This window comes from Micropterus salmoides, unplaced genomic scaffold (genome assembly GCF_014851395.1).
Source record: "Micropterus salmoides isolate LMB-PRFRI ecotype aquatic unplaced genomic scaffold, ASM1485139v1 Ms_hic_scaffold_5, whole genome shotgun sequence".
NCBI classification, from domain to species: Eukaryota; Metazoa; Chordata; class Actinopteri; order Centrarchiformes; family Centrarchidae; genus Micropterus; species Micropterus salmoides.
Genome location: NW_024044237.1, coordinates 32,235,621 through 32,256,711, shown reverse-complemented (window position 1 = coordinate 32,256,711; position 21,091 = coordinate 32,235,621). Strand labels below are relative to the sequence as shown.

General features: G+C 40.4%; 1 protein-coding gene across 1 annotated transcript in view; it reads right to left on the bottom strand.

Moving 5' to 3' along the window:
• Nucleotides 1–18,303, bottom strand: part of ppargc1b (peroxisome proliferator-activated receptor gamma, coactivator 1 beta) — a 93,388-nt gene extending 75,085 nt beyond the window's left edge. Inside the window, exon 1 of the mRNA XM_038698848.1 lies at nt 18,184–18,303. Within this exon, the coding sequence (XP_038554776.1) occupies nt 18,184–18,264 (81 nt within the window). The 5' untranslated portion in view covers nt 18,265–18,303. The remainder of the gene's footprint in view (nt 1–18,183) is intronic.
• Nucleotides 18,304–21,091: the final 2,788 nt, after the last annotated feature.

Here is a 21,091-nt window from a genome sequence, read left to right as displayed (position 1 = left end):
ATTTGTTTCACATATAGGGTACTGTTAAATATTAATTTGGATCATTTGATTATTTTATTTAGATTTTCACTTAGTCTTCTGCTTTACACCTCTGCATGCAAAAATCCCTACATCCAGACACTTAAGCAAAGTTGTGGGGCAGCATCAGAGCATCCCTGCACACAGCAAACTGTTGGTTTGTCAGGACAGATGAAATTTTGTATTGGCAGTGTGTCTTCCTGTTGCGCTGGTGGCCACAATACAAGAACACATCCAGAATGCTAGGAAGCACAGAAAGCTCTAGAAAGCTTTTCTCTGCTGGTTTCCAAGGTGTTCAGCTCCTCATTCAGCTGCTGGCAACAGGGCTAATGAACCGGACCGAGGCTGCTATTCTCATGAGACCAAGACGTAAACACATACCCTTACACACACACACACACACATACACACACAGGGTGATCATTCAGTCTTCCTAGTAGGCGGTCCACTATATTACCAGACAATATAGCAGTAACACCAACCAAACACACATAAAAGCCACAAACGAGAGAAGGCAGACCTGGCTCTGACCTGAGTATCAAATAGCATTACCCTGTGTTCCGGCACAGAGCCAGACTGGCGCTAAACAAGGCCTTCCAACTAGCATGGTTTGTACTGCAGAATCAATAGGGACCAACCAAGGCTCACTCAATTAACTAAATTTAAATGGAGATGCAGCCAAGACTATACTGCAGCGTCACACCGGACTGACCAAGATGTACTCAGTGGCCTGTGCTGCGATGGTGTCTCACGACGAAACATAGCTATATGATGCTTAGTTGTTGGTATTAACATCAACTGCAGAGGTATAAAGTACTAGCCAACACATGCTCATTAGCCTGCTTTGCTCTGCAGGGCACGACAACGCTTTGCAGGACTGTTCTTCACCCTGCTGCCCACTATAATGGCCAGAAAGGGCTTTCCTGGGCTTACTAATTAGCCTAGCAGGAGAAACCAGGGCCATAAATGGCTACTTTTCAGCCAGGACGTCTACTAGAGGTTGAAATGTAGCTTTTCTAAGGCTTACTGATTAGCTTGCTTTCCACTCATTGCCACAAACTCAGTTATACAATCCTAAGTTATTTATTCTCCATTTCTGTTAGTCCTTAAAACGATAACTTTGGTACTTATCTGTGTGATGAAAACTTAATTTTTCACCCGAATATAATGTGAGTGCACCAGCTGAATAAGCTTCAATTCCTAGAAAGGCGATTAAACAAATCTACATGTAGCTGAAAGCAGGAAGATCAAAGGTCAGAGGTCTTTCCCTCTCTATTTTTCAAAATCATACTTTATCTCAGAGTAGACTCTTTCGACATCTGCTTTCCTCTGCCTAAATAATGTTATATTTACTTCACTATCTCTCTCACCCACTCTCCTCACCTGTCTGCCTCTTTTGACTACTTTCTCTATTCCTCCCCCAGTTGTCTTCCTCCTGAAATCACCTGCAGAGGAATCGATAAGCTATCAGACCATGAAGACTCCCAGACTTTCTCTCTCTGTATTTCATGCTGTGTCAACTGGCTCTCAGTCTGCCTCTGACAGTGTTTGTGCCCCTGATCCTGTCGGTGTGGGAGTGTGTGCGTAAGTGTGTGCTGTCAAACTAAATCCCAGATTTGATTGACAAAACATCCATCAGTCACTTATGGCAACTTGTACATGTCACTGTGTCTGTGTGTGTGTGTGTGTGTGTGTGTGTGTGTGTGTGTGTGTGTAAAAAGATGTGTGTATTGGTAAAAAGATATTTAAGTAAAATGCAGCGAGAGAGAGAGAGAGAGAGCAATGCTCAAAGAGAACGAAAGCAAATCAGACAGAGAGAAAAGAGTGAAAGGAATGAATACAGTAAATGGAGAGGAGGAGTGAAAAGAGGGGGAGAGAGAGACATTGCCAAAGAGCAAATGGGAGAGGGATTAAATGAAAAGTGAAAAGAGTGAGAGAAATAAAGAGAAGGAGAGAGTTGAAATGAGGTCAGGCGCTGCTGAGAAAAGCACAAAGCAGAGCAGAGCTGAGGGAAAAGCACAAAGCAGGAGAGAGAAACACAGGAGGTTTGTGTGTGTGTAGTAAAAGGGAGATACTGAAAGGTGTGTGATGACAGCAAAGAGAAGTGTGAAGGGCTAGACAGACCGAGAAAGGCTTGGGGCTTGAACACTCTGCACACAACACGTACACTCAAAGACACAAACGACACACAAAGTGCTGCTGTGATTGGAAGGTGGGTTTCTGAATGCAGCATAATGTGTCTGTAACCAACAGTGACCAGCGACATGATTAACCAGTGACTTACTAGCTGACACATTAAGGAAGTATCAGGCAACGAAAACCAATAGCACAGCTACTGATGAGGTTGTTGCAGCCAATATTCATTGTTTTTACAGCTTTTAAACAATGACATGTCCTCACATCAGATAAGTTTGTTAAAATTGTATCGGAACACAGTTTGATTACTTGAACTACCCGCAGTACATCTGCTTAATGCTGGATCAATACTTTCACTGGTGAAAGTGACCTAACTATAGGTTAGGGCTTCTAGATCAATAATTATAATCATGATGGTGCTGGTCAATGTTGAGATCATGAATATTTAATATTTTATGATTACTCATTGACTTTATTGAACTTTGAACTTTGCAAATGACTTATTTAAGTTAAATTATCCTTTATTGATCCCCATCAGGTAATTCGTTCTCTGCATTTAACCCATCCTAAGATGGGTGATTTACTTATTTTCATAATAATTGGTAGCCAAAATCACAATCAAAAAAACAAAATTCGAATAATCACCCAGCCCTTCTATAGGTTACACTGACTAAACAAAAATAAACTTACAAACACAACACCAAGCAGACCATCATGCATTTATTATATCCAGCCATGGAGTTGTTGGGGTCAGAAGCCTGTCCCAGATCACACTGGGTGAAAGGCCCTGCCTTACAATAAAACATCAAAGGGCAATTTATGGAGATTATGCCTATTATGACTATGCAGTAGAAGTAGTAATGGTGTGGTGTGGTGAGGTGTCAGACCTCAGTATGTTTTACTAACTAAAATCTGTCCGTAGCATCAAAAAATGTCATGAATTGAAAGCTGGTATTGTAAGCTTGGTCAGATTTTTCGTCTTATTTTCATTATTCTTTAATCATTGTTTCCTAGTTTTGCTTAATTTAGATTGTAATGTATTTAAGCCAACTTCTCGTATGGCTGCTGAAGTTCCAAAGTCCCAAAATGTTTATATTCCTCAGAGTAGGGTGGAGGAAAGAAGTGTTGTTTCCTTATCAGTGCAGAAGCTCAAATCAAAATTTTCTAGATTTTCTAACAGTAACCTTACGCAACTGGTGCGGTAAAGCTGCAGAAACAACACCACAGCGAGCACATCCACAGCTGCATTTGTCATAATCTCTGGCTATAATAACTTCAGAAATGTCCCAAACAAAATAATCACTAAATGCAACATCTGCAGTATCAAAATAAAAGATGTTGGATTGACCGCATCAAACTTTATCAGGCACCTGAAAACGGAGATAGGTGAGTCACCTGGACTGTTGGGAAACATGTTTAACTCAGAATTAGCTATCTAACGTTAGCTTGCTATGGCTTTGTAGCTAAGTGAGATTAACTATTTAGACTTTGCTTTAGAGTTTCGCTGAATATTTTAAAATATGAGTGTTGTAAAGATGCTTTTGCTTGACACACTTGTCCAAATGCTGGCTTTGAAATGAATATATAAATGGTCGGGTAACATAATCTTCCACGTTCCACTTCCACCATCTGGCTTACATAAAACCGAGAGAAAAACTGTGTTCATTATTAACGTCGGCAACAGGCAGATTACAGGTTTATTGTCTACCACGTAACATTACAGGCTTATTAGGTTACCATTACACTGGGTTTGAGAGGCCAGAGAGATGTGTTAATTTACAGTATTTTATACAGTGTCATTAGTTGGAGACCCAGTGTAATTATACAGTACAGTTAAAGGCCTACTCTGTTTTTGAAAAATAGCTTAAAGTTATTACCGCATACCAATTGATTGGCCTGTCCATTTTTTAGCCAATACTTGGTCTATTCTGTAGATGTATGTTCATGTTACAAGGCAAAATTCAGTTAACTTTAAGGAAAGCCTTTATTTACCCACATAAACAAATACAATAACCACTTAAAAACAAACACCTCTGACACACACACAGCCTATAAAACATGCCTGCAGTTGCACACATGTTCAAACACATACAAACACACACACACACCATGAAAGAATTTGGCGTGGTATTTATATTGCATCAAAGTAGTGAAGTTTGTCCTGTCAACAGCACCCCCACCTCGGTGTGTAAGAGGGAAACTATGAACAGGAAAGGGGGAGCAGAAACAAACTACACACTACAGCATGGGTGTGTCAATATTTTCGAGGTGCAATCATCAAGAGGCAGCTCCTTTTTAATCCGTTGATAGCGATGAGATATTCACTGGCTACAGACGGACAGAATGAGGATGTGAAAGAGACAACACACAATAATAATAAGTTAGAGTTCATTTGAAATCATTTCCTCATTAACCTCAACCTGATTCTCCCTCCAGACAGGTGTCAGTTGTGTAATTACAGCAATTAATACAAATTATTAGATCAATCTGTGCAGCATCTGACAGCGCTTCAGATCAACAGACTGCAGGTGAATTTTGACAATTATGGCGCATTCTCACATGAAATTATGAACATTTTACAAAAGCAGAAAACAAACACGAGTAAGTTGAAAAATGCATGCAGTTTTTGACAAAATCAACTGATTGCAATAATTAGAGAAAGGTTGCAATAAAAAAGAGGATCTGACTAAAGCTGTTCGATGATGCAAAATAACTGCGGACATGGTGATTGTGACAGTGAAATATCTGCCACTGTAAAACAGTGATATTGGATTTTGCAATCAAATCCATACAGTGAACTATTGCTAGGGCTGGGTGGTAATTTATTAATTCACTGTTAATCTACTGGGTCTACTCTCTTCATGCATGGCACGAACGCTTATGTGTGTGTAGCTGTAAATATGTATGCCGGAAGTATTATGCATGTGGGTGTAGTGTGTTTTGTAATGCCATATCACTGTAGTACTGTGGTCACGCAAGCCTGAGCAGCCTTTGGAAGTAGGTCAATGAGAGAGAGAGAGAGAGAGAGAGAAAGAAAGAGATGAATGAGAGAGAAAAAAAATCATGACGGTATATAAAGTGGAAGAAGAAATAAGAACACATGCAGAAGCAGAAGGGAGAAATGATAGTGGAAAGTTACCAGTGAGAAACTAGCAGGATTTTACTGGGAACATGTATACACATGCCATATATGGCATGAATGCTGACGTGTGCAGTAAAAATGCATGTGGCAATGTGTTTGTATATGCATCCCAAAGGACACTGATGCCCTGACTCACTTGTGACTCACTCTCACTTCTCCCATATGCAACACACACGACTCACAAACTCAGACACAACACACTAAGGGTGCTCCAGTCGATCGGTCACCGATCGTAATCGGCCGATAAGGACGGTGGTCTTTAAAAAGGCCAATCAAGAAAGCCGATCAGATGATGCAATACTGGCCAGACAAATTTTCAAAATGGTTTCACTACCCTGTCAGAGCAGTTTTCAAAGCTAGCTAGCACCAAATTCCTTTTCAGACAGGAATCGATTTATGCGCCAAGTTAATCATTTACGATCAATCAATCAGCAGACTGCCACTCTCTCTCCTTTTGATGTGTTTCCACCTCCCGTCCAGATTAAAACGGTGAATCCGTGGGCAAAAACGGAAGGCTTTATAAAGTCCAGACACTCACATTTGGCTTTCTGATTTGCTCTCATCAGTCAGGTTTAGTTTCGGTATTTTTATTAAAATATTTTGTACTGTGTAAATAACACTTGTAGGCTACTGTGCATGGCGCCGTGTATACTTTGCAACGACTCCAAGTCTGTTTTCCGCCGTCACAGTCTCTTTGTACTCCCGTGTTACTTTCAGAAACAGTTCCACTTCGTTGTTGGTCAATGCAAAAAAAAAATCCTCTGTGGTTCTTCGTCTGTATTACTTTCTTCTTTCGCCTAATCTTCTGCAACTACGAAGTAGACCATCTGCTTCATGTTTACACCGGCACGGGCATGCCCAGTGTACGTGAACGGTCACTAGATGCGTTTTCAGTCGTTTTAATATGGAGGGAGATCAACTCTGAAACGCAGCTAAAACGCTGCTGTGGACAGAGAAGATTGTATTAGTTATAAAACTGTTTAAAGTTTAGTGTGGATGTAGCCTCACATTACCCCACTCCTCTCTCTTCTCCTCTCATGTCAACCCTCCCGTTTCACTGTAAATCCCCTGTATCTTTAACCTTTATAAAATCAAATAAAAACCTACTGGTCGTATTTAAAGTGTTTGCTACTCTCTTCTCTGGGAAAGCTGGTGGCAGTAGGCCTATGTAAAAGATTTAGACTGTGCTTCAAGGATTTAATAAATGAATACCCACTGAAATAATATTAGGCTTATACTAGTGGTAAACCATGTGAAATTATAATGAACATACCTATAAGTAATACTACCAATACACAAAAAATATTGTGGACTTAACATTGTACTTTTATTTATTTAAATTTCCCTTATTTTCAAATCTCATTGATGACAGTTTTGACTCGGCCCAAAAAATCCTGATTGGAGCACCTCTACAGCACACACACACACACACACACACACACACACCTTTAAACTTTCCATTACTAAGCCCTGTGGAGCAGCCTGACTCCATCACTGCAAGCCAATTCCACCCTGATGTGTTTATCATTATGAATTATCAGTGAAATTACATCACATTATCAGGAGAATATATCACAATATCGGGGTTATTACATTTTGGACTCCCACAGAAAGGCAATTTATTAAGTTCTGATGAGTTATTGCATTAGTCGGCAGTTACTAAGTTACTGCAAGGCTTGTAACTGGTAATTTACTTTCTTTTATTTTGTAGGCTGAGATGGAATCAAGGTTGGTGGTTCCAGCTGTGATTGAGTGCTATAACTACCTAAACCCACATGGAGATATTCTAGTAATTATGACTTTGAACCAGAGGTCACACACAGGTCAAATGTGTGTGATGCGACAGTGACGAGTGCGATCTGTGCCAAGAAACCTATTTATAAACACACATTTGCTGCTGTAGCACACACATCCGCACACACAAACACATTAATGCGCCTTTTATCTGAGGAAGCAACAACATCTAAAAATAACAACAAATGGTTTTTAAAGTGGAGTAATGGAAGAGGAGAGTTTCTAGTGTGCGTTACTGCATTGAACCATATCAAATAACACTGCACTGAATGTGATTGGCTGTGTTTCTAGATAAGTGCAGCCAGCTTAGTGAGTGTGTGTGTTTGTGTTAATGTGCATGTTCACACCAGTCTGTGCTTGCCTTCCCCTGGCACCTGGTTGCCACGACTATATGCCATCCTGGCATCTTTGTTTGTCTGTGCGTGTCCTCTGACACGATGCCATGGAAATTTCCTTTGGTAAATGGTAAATGCTGTACTTGTATAGAGCTTTTCTAGTATTCCGACCACTCAAAGCGCTTTATACTATGTCACATTTACGCACATTCATACATTAATGGCAGAAGTTACCATGTAAGGTGCCAATTATTCATAAGAAAGAAACTCACACACTGATGGCAACAGCAATTTGGGCTTCAGTATGTTGCCCAAGGACACTTCCACATGCGGGCCAGCTGGGGAGAAATAACTTTTTCCACTACTACTACTACTACTACTACTACTACTACTACTACTACTACTTCCACTGATGCTGCTATTTGCAGTACTGCTGCCATCACTGCTTTAATACTATTAGTAATTAGTAATATTTTTAGCATTATTACTACTAACGCATCAATGGCATTACTACTACAAGTTTCACAATTTCTCCTACTGATACAACTGCATCTGTAACTGCTGCTACAACAAGCTCTGCCACCGCATTAACTCTCACTACTATCATGTGTACTACTTCTAGTCTAGTCAGTGTATTAACAAGCTCGCATTCTTCCCTTTTGCAATACTTTATTAAGCCCAGCATGAGAAACTATGCATTACCCATGAACGTACTTGGTAATCCCTAACCTTGTGCAGCATGAGTCATAATCACATACAATAATCCTGCTGGATCAGTGGATATTGGGAGGGGAAAGAAATACAGGTATATACATTTTGGTTGGCAGACTACCAGCATGCATGCGTGTGTGTCACCTCTTCGGTCCAGCAGACTATAGTGTTGGTGTCAGAGCAGTGATGATGTGTTTGTGCAGTTGGGTGTTTGCCCATCCACAATCCAGACATCTTTACAACTCGATCTGTCTGGCGGCTAAGTCGGGGCGATCCCCAGCCAAAACACTGGCAAAACGTCAAGGAGAGAGAGAGAGAGACCTACATTGTGGGAGCCCAAACCAATATCAGAGCAGCATTTACACCTCCAGCCCCCAAACAACTCTCATTCATCTCCCATGTTTTATTACAGAGTTGCGCAGCGTCAAAGTCTCAATTTTAACAACAGCAGAAAATGTCAAAGTCCAATATTTTAACTGTAGTAGACAATGAACAAGCCACACTTTTTACAGCTGTGGACAACAATAAAAACATATTGGTTAACCTTTAATGTACACCCGGTTTTAAAAGAAATAAATATGTCCACTATTCTAGTCATAAGCATCATAAAATATCCACTTTTTGCAGTATCATTCATCCCATGATACACAATTTGAAAAATTGCAAATTTCTTTTTTTTTTTTTGTCACATTCCATTAGCAGAAATATAGTTGTATAATTCCCTTTACAACACAGTAGTTCACTTCCATTTTACAATGTGCAATCCCCAGATTCCCAACATCCAATCCATCCACTTCAATGCCTCAAATGCCACTTCTTGTACAGATGTGGAGAGATTACTAACATCAGGCTCTGTATGAAGAACTCTCAAGATACAGAGCCCTGAGTATGCTCTTTCTGCTTTCAAATAAGCCATTTCCCTTGTGGCTGCCCCTGGTATAAATTAGGTAAAAGAGGAGGAGACCTTTACAGAAACAGGGCAACCAGCTAGCTCCGCAACTTCTGGCCCTCTACATACATCCCTACAAATTCCTGAGCTGCTGGGTGAGAATGGATTCCCTCTCCTTCAACCCCTTCCCCTCTCCTTCAGGTGTTGTACAAAGCTGCCGCGTGTGTGTGACCACTCCGTGTGCGGAGAATGACAAGCAGCCTCATGCTCATGTTGACGCTATAAATACACGAACAGGTTCCCTGTGACGACTACAAATTGCCAGTAAAGGTTAGCTAAGGACAGCTGGCATCCATACACACACACACACACACACATCTGCACATATATACAACATGATGTAACGTGTGCTTGGATGTGAGGAGGAATTGTATGCATGCATCAGTTTTAAAGCGAAAATGCGACATGTATACAAACACTCATCCTGTGCTTCTACATTTCATCCTTCATGCTTAGAGGAACAGATTGTCTTAACACGACACAAGGCCACTTTATTGTTCACCTGAAGCAAAAACAAAGACAAACACAATACAATAAAATGTGTTTTTGTGTGCCCCTGGTATTGAGCCTTGGACCACAACAGGAAAAAAGTGTTAGGTTAAAACCCCAAAAGCAAGCACATTCATTTATTCAAATGACATGGGCAAGATGAACCTGCTCCCCACCAGTGAGCTGCAAAGGTTAAATGGTATGTAAATGATGATTTAACAGTAAATAACCAAAATGATCTATTCCCTGTGGTCTGCTGAGTGTCTGAATGTGGCATAAAGATAAGATAAAAAAAGAGAAGGAAAGAAGGAAGAAAATGTGATGAGAACTGAACAGTGAATCACAGCTCTGACTGTAAAGTATATAATCTGTATTAAAACCACAGGCTGGAAAGAGAGAGAGAGAAAAAAAAGATGGAGAAGAAATTTACATCCTCACATCCCACTCCGGTTTGAGTCACAGCAAGAACGGCAACAACCTGGAACACAACGGCAAACCAAATAGATTGTTGTATGAATTAAGACGGCAGATGATGAATACCTAATAAGACTCTCGCTCACTGGTGTCCCCTTTGCTGTTGTTTTTTTTCCATCTTCTTTCTCCCACCATATCTGATCTCTCTGCCTAGCACTGTAATACACGCAATGAAGCCACTGTGCATGTTGGACACTTTGCACGGTTGAGTGCTGTTCTGCTCCACCTCAGGGGAAGAACTGCTTGGAAAATCCTGCAGTGTGAATGCAAACTGGTTTTAGAGATTCTGCAGCAGTTCTCAGTCTATAAAGACCTGCCCTGTCCATGTCCTGATCTGAGAGCAGTTTCTTTTGCTGACACTGTGACCTCTGACTCTTTCGGTTCCCTTGTGCTGTAGGCATTCATTTCACTGCGTTACTCTGGAGAGACAGATTAGTCTAAAATGTCAAATTTAATATTAAAAAATTGTAAAGTAACTGATAAATCATAAGCTACTTCATTTCATATTTACTATCACACATTTTCACTACTATAAAAATTAGGCTTAGTAGGTCCTGTGATGGAAACCAGGCTGCAGAATAAGACTACACACTCTTTGTAGGTCCAAATTAGGCTCAAGAGAAAGAAAGCTGAGGTGTGGCCTGATATAGCCTTGCTAGTGGAAACTATTCTAATTAAGAAGAATTATGAAGGTGTGTTGTGTCCTAAACTCTGCTGCTACAGTAAGCCTTTGCTAGGCCTGTTTATCCCTGTGTTAGAAGGCAGGCTAACGGTTAGCGCTGTCACAGCCTTACTGTTTTGTTTAGGGAAGACCAAAGATAAAACCAATTAAAAGAGAATCTGTAAATGACAAATTATCACGATGGACGTCAGTGGCTGGTTCGTAGCGATAACGTTTCACAATCGGTAGCAAACACTTAATGAATCTGGGTGATATCTTTAGTCGCTCTCTATCCTGTGTGAGCTGCACAATTAATCACATTAAATTTGCAATTTGGATTCATATCTTTATGCAATCTCAATGAAATCAATTCTGCAATATTTGCATCAGCAGGGATAACTGATGCATCGAATCAAGAGCTTTTAATTACTTCTGAGTGACGTCAACAAATAGATCCACAGTTTGGAAAATAACATGGTACTCTCTTTTGTTTGGAGCTTTTTATATTGCAAGAATATTATGCAGATCGTTGGGACATATTTTGTGAGCATACAACCACCTGATATTTCAGGTGATGATGAATCTAAAAAGATTAGGAAAACCAACTGACTGCGCTAATGACATCAGCCTTATGCATTACATGAGCACACCAGAAAAGATCTCATAGGAACAACATTACAGAGGCACTATTTTATTGGCTTCCTCTAAGCACAGTGAGATATTTGTAATCTCAAATCTGAGTCTCAATCATGATTCTTCTTGCAGCCCTAATGTGAGTATATAGCCTGTGATGCCAGGCAGGCCTGAGTGAGCAGCTGACGAATCTCCACGCAATTAATTATTGAGAGACCCCTCACCTCGCCTCTGGTAGCATGTTTGCCATCAACAGCACACTCCAACATATAACACACAGAAACATACAGACACGCAGTTTATGATCTTTGCTTACAGGCAGACACACTCGGTCGCCCTGTGGGGGGGTCAGCGTCTAAGCCGGATGCCTGATAAACCTCAGAGGGATTTGGGAGGAAGCAGCCATATTCCCAGCGCCCACTGTGACGCACACACACACGAGGAGGATCAACCACACATAAACACAAATGAACAGTTAACTACACGTGAACACACACACACAAATATATCTACTAGGCATCTCGTTGCAGCATCACAGTAATCACCAGCGAACAGCCAGACTCCCACAACATTGAGTTAAGAAACATTACCCAGAACAGTCAATTCTAGCGGCAATCACAGAGCGAAGCTGTATCTGTTTCATCAACTGAACACTTTGCCATTCATCTTAGCACAGAGGAAATCCACTATCAGAAGACCATGCTCTTCCCTACACTTTCCTATCTTACTCTCTCATATTATGGACAAGGGAACGCATTGACACAATCTACTGACACAATGCCTTGACCCCCCGAACTTTGAGCTGCTCACTGTTGGTTGCAGTAATTGTGATTTATAGTATTCTCTCTGATACATCCCTGAAGTATCAATGCTGTAATTTAAAAATGTAACCATAGTAAAAGCTTATATGTGCATGTTAGCACATTTTCACACGTATAGTGTACAAACTATTGTAAGTGTATGCATGTGTGTATGTGCAAGGGATGCTCATGAGCTCAAGTGTGTGTGTGTGTGTGTGTGTGTGTGTGTCCAGTACACAGTAACAGAAGGGACAGGTGAGTCACTGCAAGGCTGCAAGCTGAACACATTGCACTGCAGCACTGCACATCACGACTCAGACAGACATTAAAGAAACAGAGAAAGATAATAACGCAAAATTGGGGATAAAACGGGGAGCGGCAGACAAAAAACAGAGAAAAAAACTAAAAACTGACGACATTTCGAAAAGCAAAAATCAGCGGAAAGAGAAAGAAACAGTTAAAGAGAATTTGTCTTTCTGTCCCTGGCACGGTGCAAATCCCAGTCACTGCCAATAACACTTGTATCCATCACTCTCGGGTGGAACTTCAAAGCCTTGTTATTTATACACCTGTCCATCTGCCTACCTGGCTGTCTGGATCCTTCACTGCCCAATTTAAATTGGATTTATGGACATCAAGAAAGTGACACATCTACCTGCTCCCAGATTAAGTAAGGGTGGTTTATATCCGATGTCCAGCCATCTAGCTAAATGTAGTCAGAAAGGGGCCACGTGACTTCCGATACGAAATTGGATAAGATCATCTGATAGCCAAGGATGAGAGCTGACCGCCTGCTGTGTAGGAGCGCATGCATACACACACACACACACACATTATGGTTATATCCCTGGTTATTTCCTATAGTGCTGACTGACAGTTTGAGGCTCTATAGGGCTACACAGCATCACAGTAATGGCTTTAAGCTTTATTAAGTTTTCCATTTGGTACGTGTAGGCATCATTTCAGAGATGCAATTACTGTTTTAAGCACTTAAGGGCTGAGTTTTATCTTCATTAGTTTACATGTATCTTGGGTCACAGAGGAGGAAAACATGCAAGCAGTGAGCAATTTGTTGATGTGAGGGAACAATGTGTTCTTAGTAGTACTCACATCTTGTTAGTCCCTCAAGCAGGAACTGTTTTCTTCTTTGTGGTTTTTTGATCACACCCTCACAATTAAGTATGAATTTAATGGTGTGAATAGCTGCAGTTGAAAGTCATTACATTTGAGTATAAAACAACTGTTATTAATTCCACAAGATGTCAAAATCAGTCAACCATTTGGACTTTTTTTTAGATCCTGATAACATTTTTACAGTAGAACAGCGAAGCAGAATAACTTGGATGCACATAAAACATTTATGATCCCTGTGAGGAAACTGGTGCAGCTATTTTACTGGACCTCCAGCCTCAGAACGTCATTCTTAGGGGTAAATATGCAAATTTCAAATAGGAAGTGGGAGATGTGCTTGAATGTACATGCGACTTTCTCTTCAACAGCAAGGTTGCTCAGCTGCCACACTGGAGGTAGAGTATCTGACAAGCCACGGCTAATATTTTACTAGCATATTCCCTGTGGCTGGTTGTGTCCTGTTATAGCAGGATGTGGTGACTGACTTTAAGTCGGCCTGATCTTCCCAGACTCAATTCCCTGGATGGACCCAGACTTGCCAGTCAATGATTAACACTGAAATAGATCTGGCAGACCAACTTTACTCTAAAGCAACCTTTCAGTAAATTCAGTCATATAGCTGGAGATTTTTTAGTTTCTTTTAATCACGGAATATGAGCTTTATGTTTAGGGCTTTCAGGGGCCCCCGTGGCAGCTGTATTCGAGGTACCACTCAGAACACTGCCTATGATTATGCTACCATCAGACTTGACTGTCTCAAATTAATGAAGAAGACCTGTTTTCCAGATCTGCTGTTTATAAAGAAAAAGTGACAAAAAATGATTTGGGATTTATTTCACTAATAACCCATCTGATTGAATTTGTTTAGAAAATGACGTATCCGACTTGTAGGCAAGTAGTGTCAGCTCCACACAGACATGAACATCTTTGCTCAGTGAGGCTGCTGGCTGGTTACTGGCTAAATCGCCAATAAACACATTATTTAAATTGGAATGAATTGTTTGTAGATCTAAATATTTGCTAACATTTTCAAAGTCCTCTAAATCTTAGAGATGTTGAATATTATCTCAGCAAGTTGCAATGCAGCATTGTGAAACTACAGTATACTCTTTGCTACTTAAATTCATATAAAATCATATTTGGTATCAGTAGTATAAGTTGCACAAACCAGACACTAATGACGTGCTATAATGAAAACCACATATTTGTTTTTAGAGCACAGTGTATTTAAACCAAAGAGTGAGGCATCGGTCAACCAATGAGACAACACATGAGCATGTGGTCAATGGTCCTGTACAAAGTTGTGATCACTTTGAAGGAGAATATATCCAAAGACTGCTGTTAGAAAAACATCACATTCACCACCATCCCTTCCACTGAAGCACGTATAGCTCTTCAGATGATGTAAGTGCCTTGGTGGTTAAATTAACAAAAAAAATCGAGCTTTGATGCAAATACTGAGTGTTTTGTTACTGGCAAAGAGCAGAAAGAAATCAATTGTGCCACATGGTCAAGGTGACCAGTACAGTCACTAGTAAACAGCAGCCTTTCTTGTCATTTTTAGCTGATAAATGACATGAGAAGCTAACAATTCTTTGCTAATCAGGACCATTCTCATTTCCAAAAATGAGGTGCAAAGGTTCAAATTTTCATTGATTCCATGTGCAATAAGCAAATGCAATTCAAATATACCATAAACTGCTTCTGAAAAACAGGAAGAAAAAAAGAATGTGTTTTAATGAGAAAAAGACAGAAAAGGGAGAGAAATTACAGCAAGCATGTGTACTGTATGTATGAATAGAGTAAGCGAGGGAGGTAGAGACTGTATGACAGAGAGAAGGGGGAGCAGTCACATGTTAGGAAGGGGAGGAGGTGGGGGGGACTGTCTGTCACTGTCTACGTCATCATGGGAACGCCTCCCTCCCTTCCTCCCTCCCTCCACTACAACTCACATGACTGCAGCAGCCCTGTTCTGTAACGCCAGTCACGAGGATAGAGTAGTATTACAATAACCGGCCGGCAGGGTAGAGCGGCATAGACACACACTGAAACAGAGACAGAGAGCGAGAGAGGGACCAAAAGAAAGCCACCAGCCTGCCCTAATAACCCTGAGTAAATATTAACATGTTAACACAGCATTGGTAGAATAGATAATCTTATCAGACTACACATGAAGAAAAAACTTCAGCAGTGATAAAATGTACAATTAGATTGTTTTCCGGTCCCTTTCCTGATCTTTCTCCCTCTGTATCACTCAAGGACTTTGGAGCTATCCAGCACGACAAGTCTGAGAAGAAAGAGCTGCAAAGATTTTACAGCAAAGATACTAGCATGCATGCTACTAAAAGCATGCATATGTTTTGTATTTAATGTTTGCATTTAAGTAGCACTGTCTGACAGTATCATACATTCTATATAATCTATCTCTTTGCTGAAGCTGTATGATGTTTACGCTCAGTGAAACATTCAAACCTGAGATTTTTATGGCAACGCCATGTCATCAAATTGAGATATTCTAGACGTCTTATTATTTCCCTTTAACATCACGTTTCCCCAGAATTCAGCCTGACATATTTGGTATCTTTGGAAACGTTGGGATCTTCTCCACTAGGTTTGAACAATGTTTGGCTGCACAGTGTGAGTTAGTAATAGCATTTAAGGCATATAGACATTGATTGAGAACAGACACATTGTAGGATCTTTGCGATTATCATATAAATATTACCATTGGGTATATTGTATTGTGGTGACTCCATGAGACATACCAATTTTAAAAGTATGATAAAGCCATTGTATAAACTCACAATAACTGTATCTGTTGAGTCCTACATGTATATAATAGGCATGTTATAGTTGAGCGATAGGACATAACATATCGATGTAGAATGTCAGTATCTAATTATATTGAACTGGATGTTACTAACATTTGTTGGCATAGTGTTAGCTCCTATATTAAGGAATGTTTGGTGTATTTCTTCTCCTTTACATCTTAGATATGTAGGCCTATGTGTTCTGTGGAAGCACCTCATTGCTGCACCTTATCAATAGCCCACAGTCTCCTTTGATCCCACCACACACTGAAGTGACCTGCTTCAGTGCCAATCAGGTGTGACAGACACCCCCTCCACGCACACAAACAAAAACACATCACCCACCCCCATGGCACCCTGGATGATCTTCAATCAATAACAATTGCCAGCAATAACAATCATAACGACGCAACTACGTCACATTGTGATGCGGTAAACACCGCGGGCCCTGAATTCCTATGAGAGTCCCTGTTATGGGTTTAGTTGCATGGTAATGATCCATGCGCATTTCCGAAGCAAGACTCTACAGCCAGGAGGGAGATCGAGATTAGATCTGATAGGTTCCGTTCTGCTGTGTGAGAATCTGAATTTTTACACCAAAGCCAATTAGGAAATATGCAAATGTATTGTTTCCTTCCATTAAAGCAAGACGACACATGTTATATGATACAGCCTATGAGCTACTGCTAAAAATTATTTCTCCTAGAAAATTCGGCATGCATTTTATGTGCAAAGCATCACTTCTTTTGGATGAAATCTCAACTTCTGTGAACCGCCACTCTCTACCGCCCTGCGCGGGTGCTTGTGCAGGAGATTATTCTGGGATTACCAGGACAGCCAGTTATACAAGTTCACATATTGTTTTACTAAATGCTGCTTGGTGTGTTGACCGAATACCGAATTCAATGCTACCCCTTAGCCTAATTAGAAGTAGACTATATTCACGTTCATGTTGTCACATGTTCATATTCATCATTGCTAAGAAGCAATGAATTACACAAGATTTTCTAACGTAATTTGGCGGCTTGACATTCCTTGAAATTTAATGAAAAACCACTTCCCACACCGTGGATTAATAAACGGTGTTTCATCATCACTCATTCAGAAACACTACCCAGTTTGCCAAAGCATACAACCACGTGAACCAGACAGACGTTTTGTAACCGTCGTCTAACGATTACGCAAACGATTATGAAAACGTAAAAATCGCACCAACTTTCTCAGCTGACTAAAACCCACTGTCTCCTCTTCATCTCATTGCTTTGCATAATGTGGTCAGATAAATTGACCAATCTGAAGAAATGACAGGAATCATAGGTGGGAGTTGCTCAACTTTGAAGCGCTGAAACAGCCTGCGGATGGACAGAGATCCCCAGTTAAGCTCACGGTGCTGTGGCAAGCAGCTTATACGTTAGTGGAGTGGGTAAATAACATTAGACATCACTGATGTACTGTAGTGTTTCCACAGACAGACACTTTATTAAACAACCGTTTCGATTATGCGAGAAAAATAAATAAAGCATAATATCCAACTAGCCGAGTAACGCATCAACGAAAGACACGCAAGAATGCCTTTTCTCTGCACAATTTTATAGCCAGTCAGTCTTGTAGCCAGTGGATTAATACCATAATGTCATACTATCATAATAGTCTTCAGGCTAAGTCCATGCGTTCAGAGGCGCACCACGTGTCCAAGTCTCCGGCACTGCAATTAAAACTTCCCTCAAGAATGCGTCAAAAGTTTCCAAGGCGCCCCTCTGCATACCAAATAATCCTCCCCAAGCAGACATACACCGGCTGCGCTCCGCTTCAAGCACCAACACAAAAATATATTCGTTAAATCCGTCACCATGGCTGATGACATATCCTCCGAAAAACACGTGAAAGCCAGACGTCAAGACATAGTAGACATTCACACATACACGCACGCACACAGACCGTGATACCGGTTCGCGCTGTACCAGCGAGATGCTGCTGACAAGCCGGGCGAAAGCCTCGCATCAACCGGGCAAAGCGTGAGCCACGGCCGGCGACGTGCAAAGATGCACCCCGGCCTAGAAAGCCCAATGTCCCATGTGTCCAAAGACGCCAAGATCTTACCTGGCTTCCGGAGTTTTCTGTCAGGTAATTGAAGACAAAGGACGAGAGTTCCTCATCTAATAGTGGAGCGCAGTCCGCCATCTTCTAGTGAATGAAGAGCCGTGGAGTCAGAAAGCGGAGTATAGGTGGAGGAGGAGCAGTGGGGAAGGCAGCCTGCAGGGGGCGCATCTGTTGAAACCGCACAGAAACAAACCAAGACATGCGGCTCTCCAAAGTGGGGTCTGGGAACCTCCAGGGGTCAATGCAGTGGCTCCACTTGGTCCCACAATAAAATGAGGATGGGTTTATTTCTTTCTGATTGGATTAAAAGAAAATTATTGCCAAAAGAGAATTTGCAAAAACAAATGATTTTAAAGTTTAACAAAAAATTACTTGAAATTATAAGTGTTAATGTCAAATATGAAGGTATTCAGTATTAGCATACTAGTATAGATAGATAGATAGATAGATTGATAGATTGATAGATTTTTGGAAAGGAATCCACAACAAACATGGTTACTACTACTTATTTATAGATTAGTAATTTCTCCACATCAGTAGCCTATAATACAGATTCAGTGGTAATAAAACTCCATGTGCAGCACCTAAGATCAAGAGTTCAACATTTTTTACATTTATCAAAGCCAGAAAAAGCAAGCAAGCAAGCTAGCACAAAAAAAACTGGTTGTCCAGTTGGACGCTGAGTAACTTCAGTCGTTATCTCAAACACAAAATACAAAGGGCCTGATCACTCAGGACACACTTTGTATTCTTGAAAATCCCTGATGAACCACTCTGCCTTTGTTTTGAGAAGCCAGCAGACATAAGCGTTAGCATCACCCCGTTGCTGTTGCCGGGCAACTGCAAAACCAACTTCTGTCAGTCATGTAGCTAGCATCGTTGATGACATTAGCTGATGCTGCTGTAACACTGTAACCAAAGAAAAAGCTGCAGTCGCAACACTGGTGCAGTTTATTTACTTTTTTCTTTTGGTGCTTCAGTTGGTGTCAAAGGCCGGACATTAACAGCCACTTTTCCAGTTATATTTTAAAAAGTCAGCGATATGCAGTGTTTTTGCTGATCTTTTTTCACTAAGAAGCAGATATACTTTTGAAATTCAATGTTTTCACTCTGTTGTTGTTGTTAACTTTACACACAGAGCCGAAATCTAAGGGAACTAAGGAAATTTCACTAAATAAGGGGCAGATAAACGCTATTTGCTACAAACTCACTGTATGTGCAAGCAGTTGCCGCATGTTGTTTGTAGCTGCCGGTTTGGGATGTGTGTGTGTGTGTGTGTGTGTGACTTTGGGTATAAAAGTAAACCTTTAAGTGTGTTTGATTAGTTTCACATCAGTGAATTATGCAGTTTGCATAAAGACAAATACATTAGGGATGATGTGATCCCAGTGAGTTACAGTGAATGAGCAGGCAGTCAGCTTTGTGTCAACATCAAAACATGTCATGAATCAGGATAGCACACTTCACATCTGAATGTGATTTTACACTAGTTTGGTATTTTATTCAATGTGAAATTATTACAATAACCTATTCTTAAAAAAAATCTCAGAATACCATGTGCGTGATGTTACATCATGCACCAGAATTATTACATGATGGAATCTAAACTTTCAGTGTAATGTCAGATTTTATGACATTTTTATGGCACTCTGTGCTATGAGTTTCCACAATTGCAGCTATTGCCACAAGCAGATAATATAGACCAGAGGGGGGAATAAAACGTTAGGACACACACACTAACAGCGATGATTGCAATATTATCTCACATGGCTTCATGCTCTGTAAATGTGTGTGTGCGTGCGTGCGTGTGTGTTGGTCATCTGAGGCAGATGATGGCCATATACAGAGCTCTGGGTGTCTTTCAAAAAGCCTGCCTGACAACACTGACATTAATACAATGAGTGTAACTAGACAGGACAAGTTAAAACATTTTCTGTGGTCCACATGTCTTCTCATTACAACTTGGGTCATCATCATTTATTTGTAACAATTACATTGTCGCTGGAAAGACAAAAACAAGCTGATCAGACTCTTTTTTAAACATAGCCACCCAGGTTAGCCAAATTAGTTTGGAGGAAAAAGTGAAACAGTTTCCTGAACTGTCTGTTGGAAACACCCAACACAGTCTAATGACCGCGTCTCAGCAAATATTATCATAACCGATAAAAATCAGGGTTGAAACTATAAATATAAGACCCAAATTGTAAAAAACAGGAATTATCTTTTATGGTTGAGGTAAAGAGGGTATGTAGCTATGGAAAACATTTTGCAAAAAAGTCATCGCAAGTACAAGACGTTTTTATTTATGTGTTAAAAGAGAGGATGTGTTTAACAGAGAAAAAAGTCAAATGTTTGTGCATTCTTAGATATTACTATGTGTGTCATTTGAAGATACTATAACACACAGAGTGGAGACCGTCGATGGTGAGACTGCAGGTATTAAAGATATACGTTTTCAGTCACCAGCAGCTTTAAATCAAAAACATTGTGGATCTCTATTTGTTTCTACTTGTCACGGTGTTGCAATCAAAAGGTATGTAAAATAAGTGCTCATTAAACCACATGTACAGTCAAGCTTGTTCGTCAAATATCATAAACCACACCTAGATCTCCTTATCAAATATAAATATGCAATGCCAGGAAATATTCCTCCTTTAAACTCTTAAAAACTGTTGTAAAATATGCCATTGGATATGTACTTTGTATTTCTTGCTCAATTTACTGTAGTTGTGCGGTGTTTGGTCACTGAATGAAGAAGTGAGAGGAGACAAATGTGATTCCATATCCAGACATTTCCAGTAGCTTAAAGTTTGAATGCAGAACATGTTTTGGTCAAAACATTAGGGGCAAACAGCTGGTTTTGTTTTGAGTAAATGACCAATCGTGGCTCTTGCGCAACCACAGGACT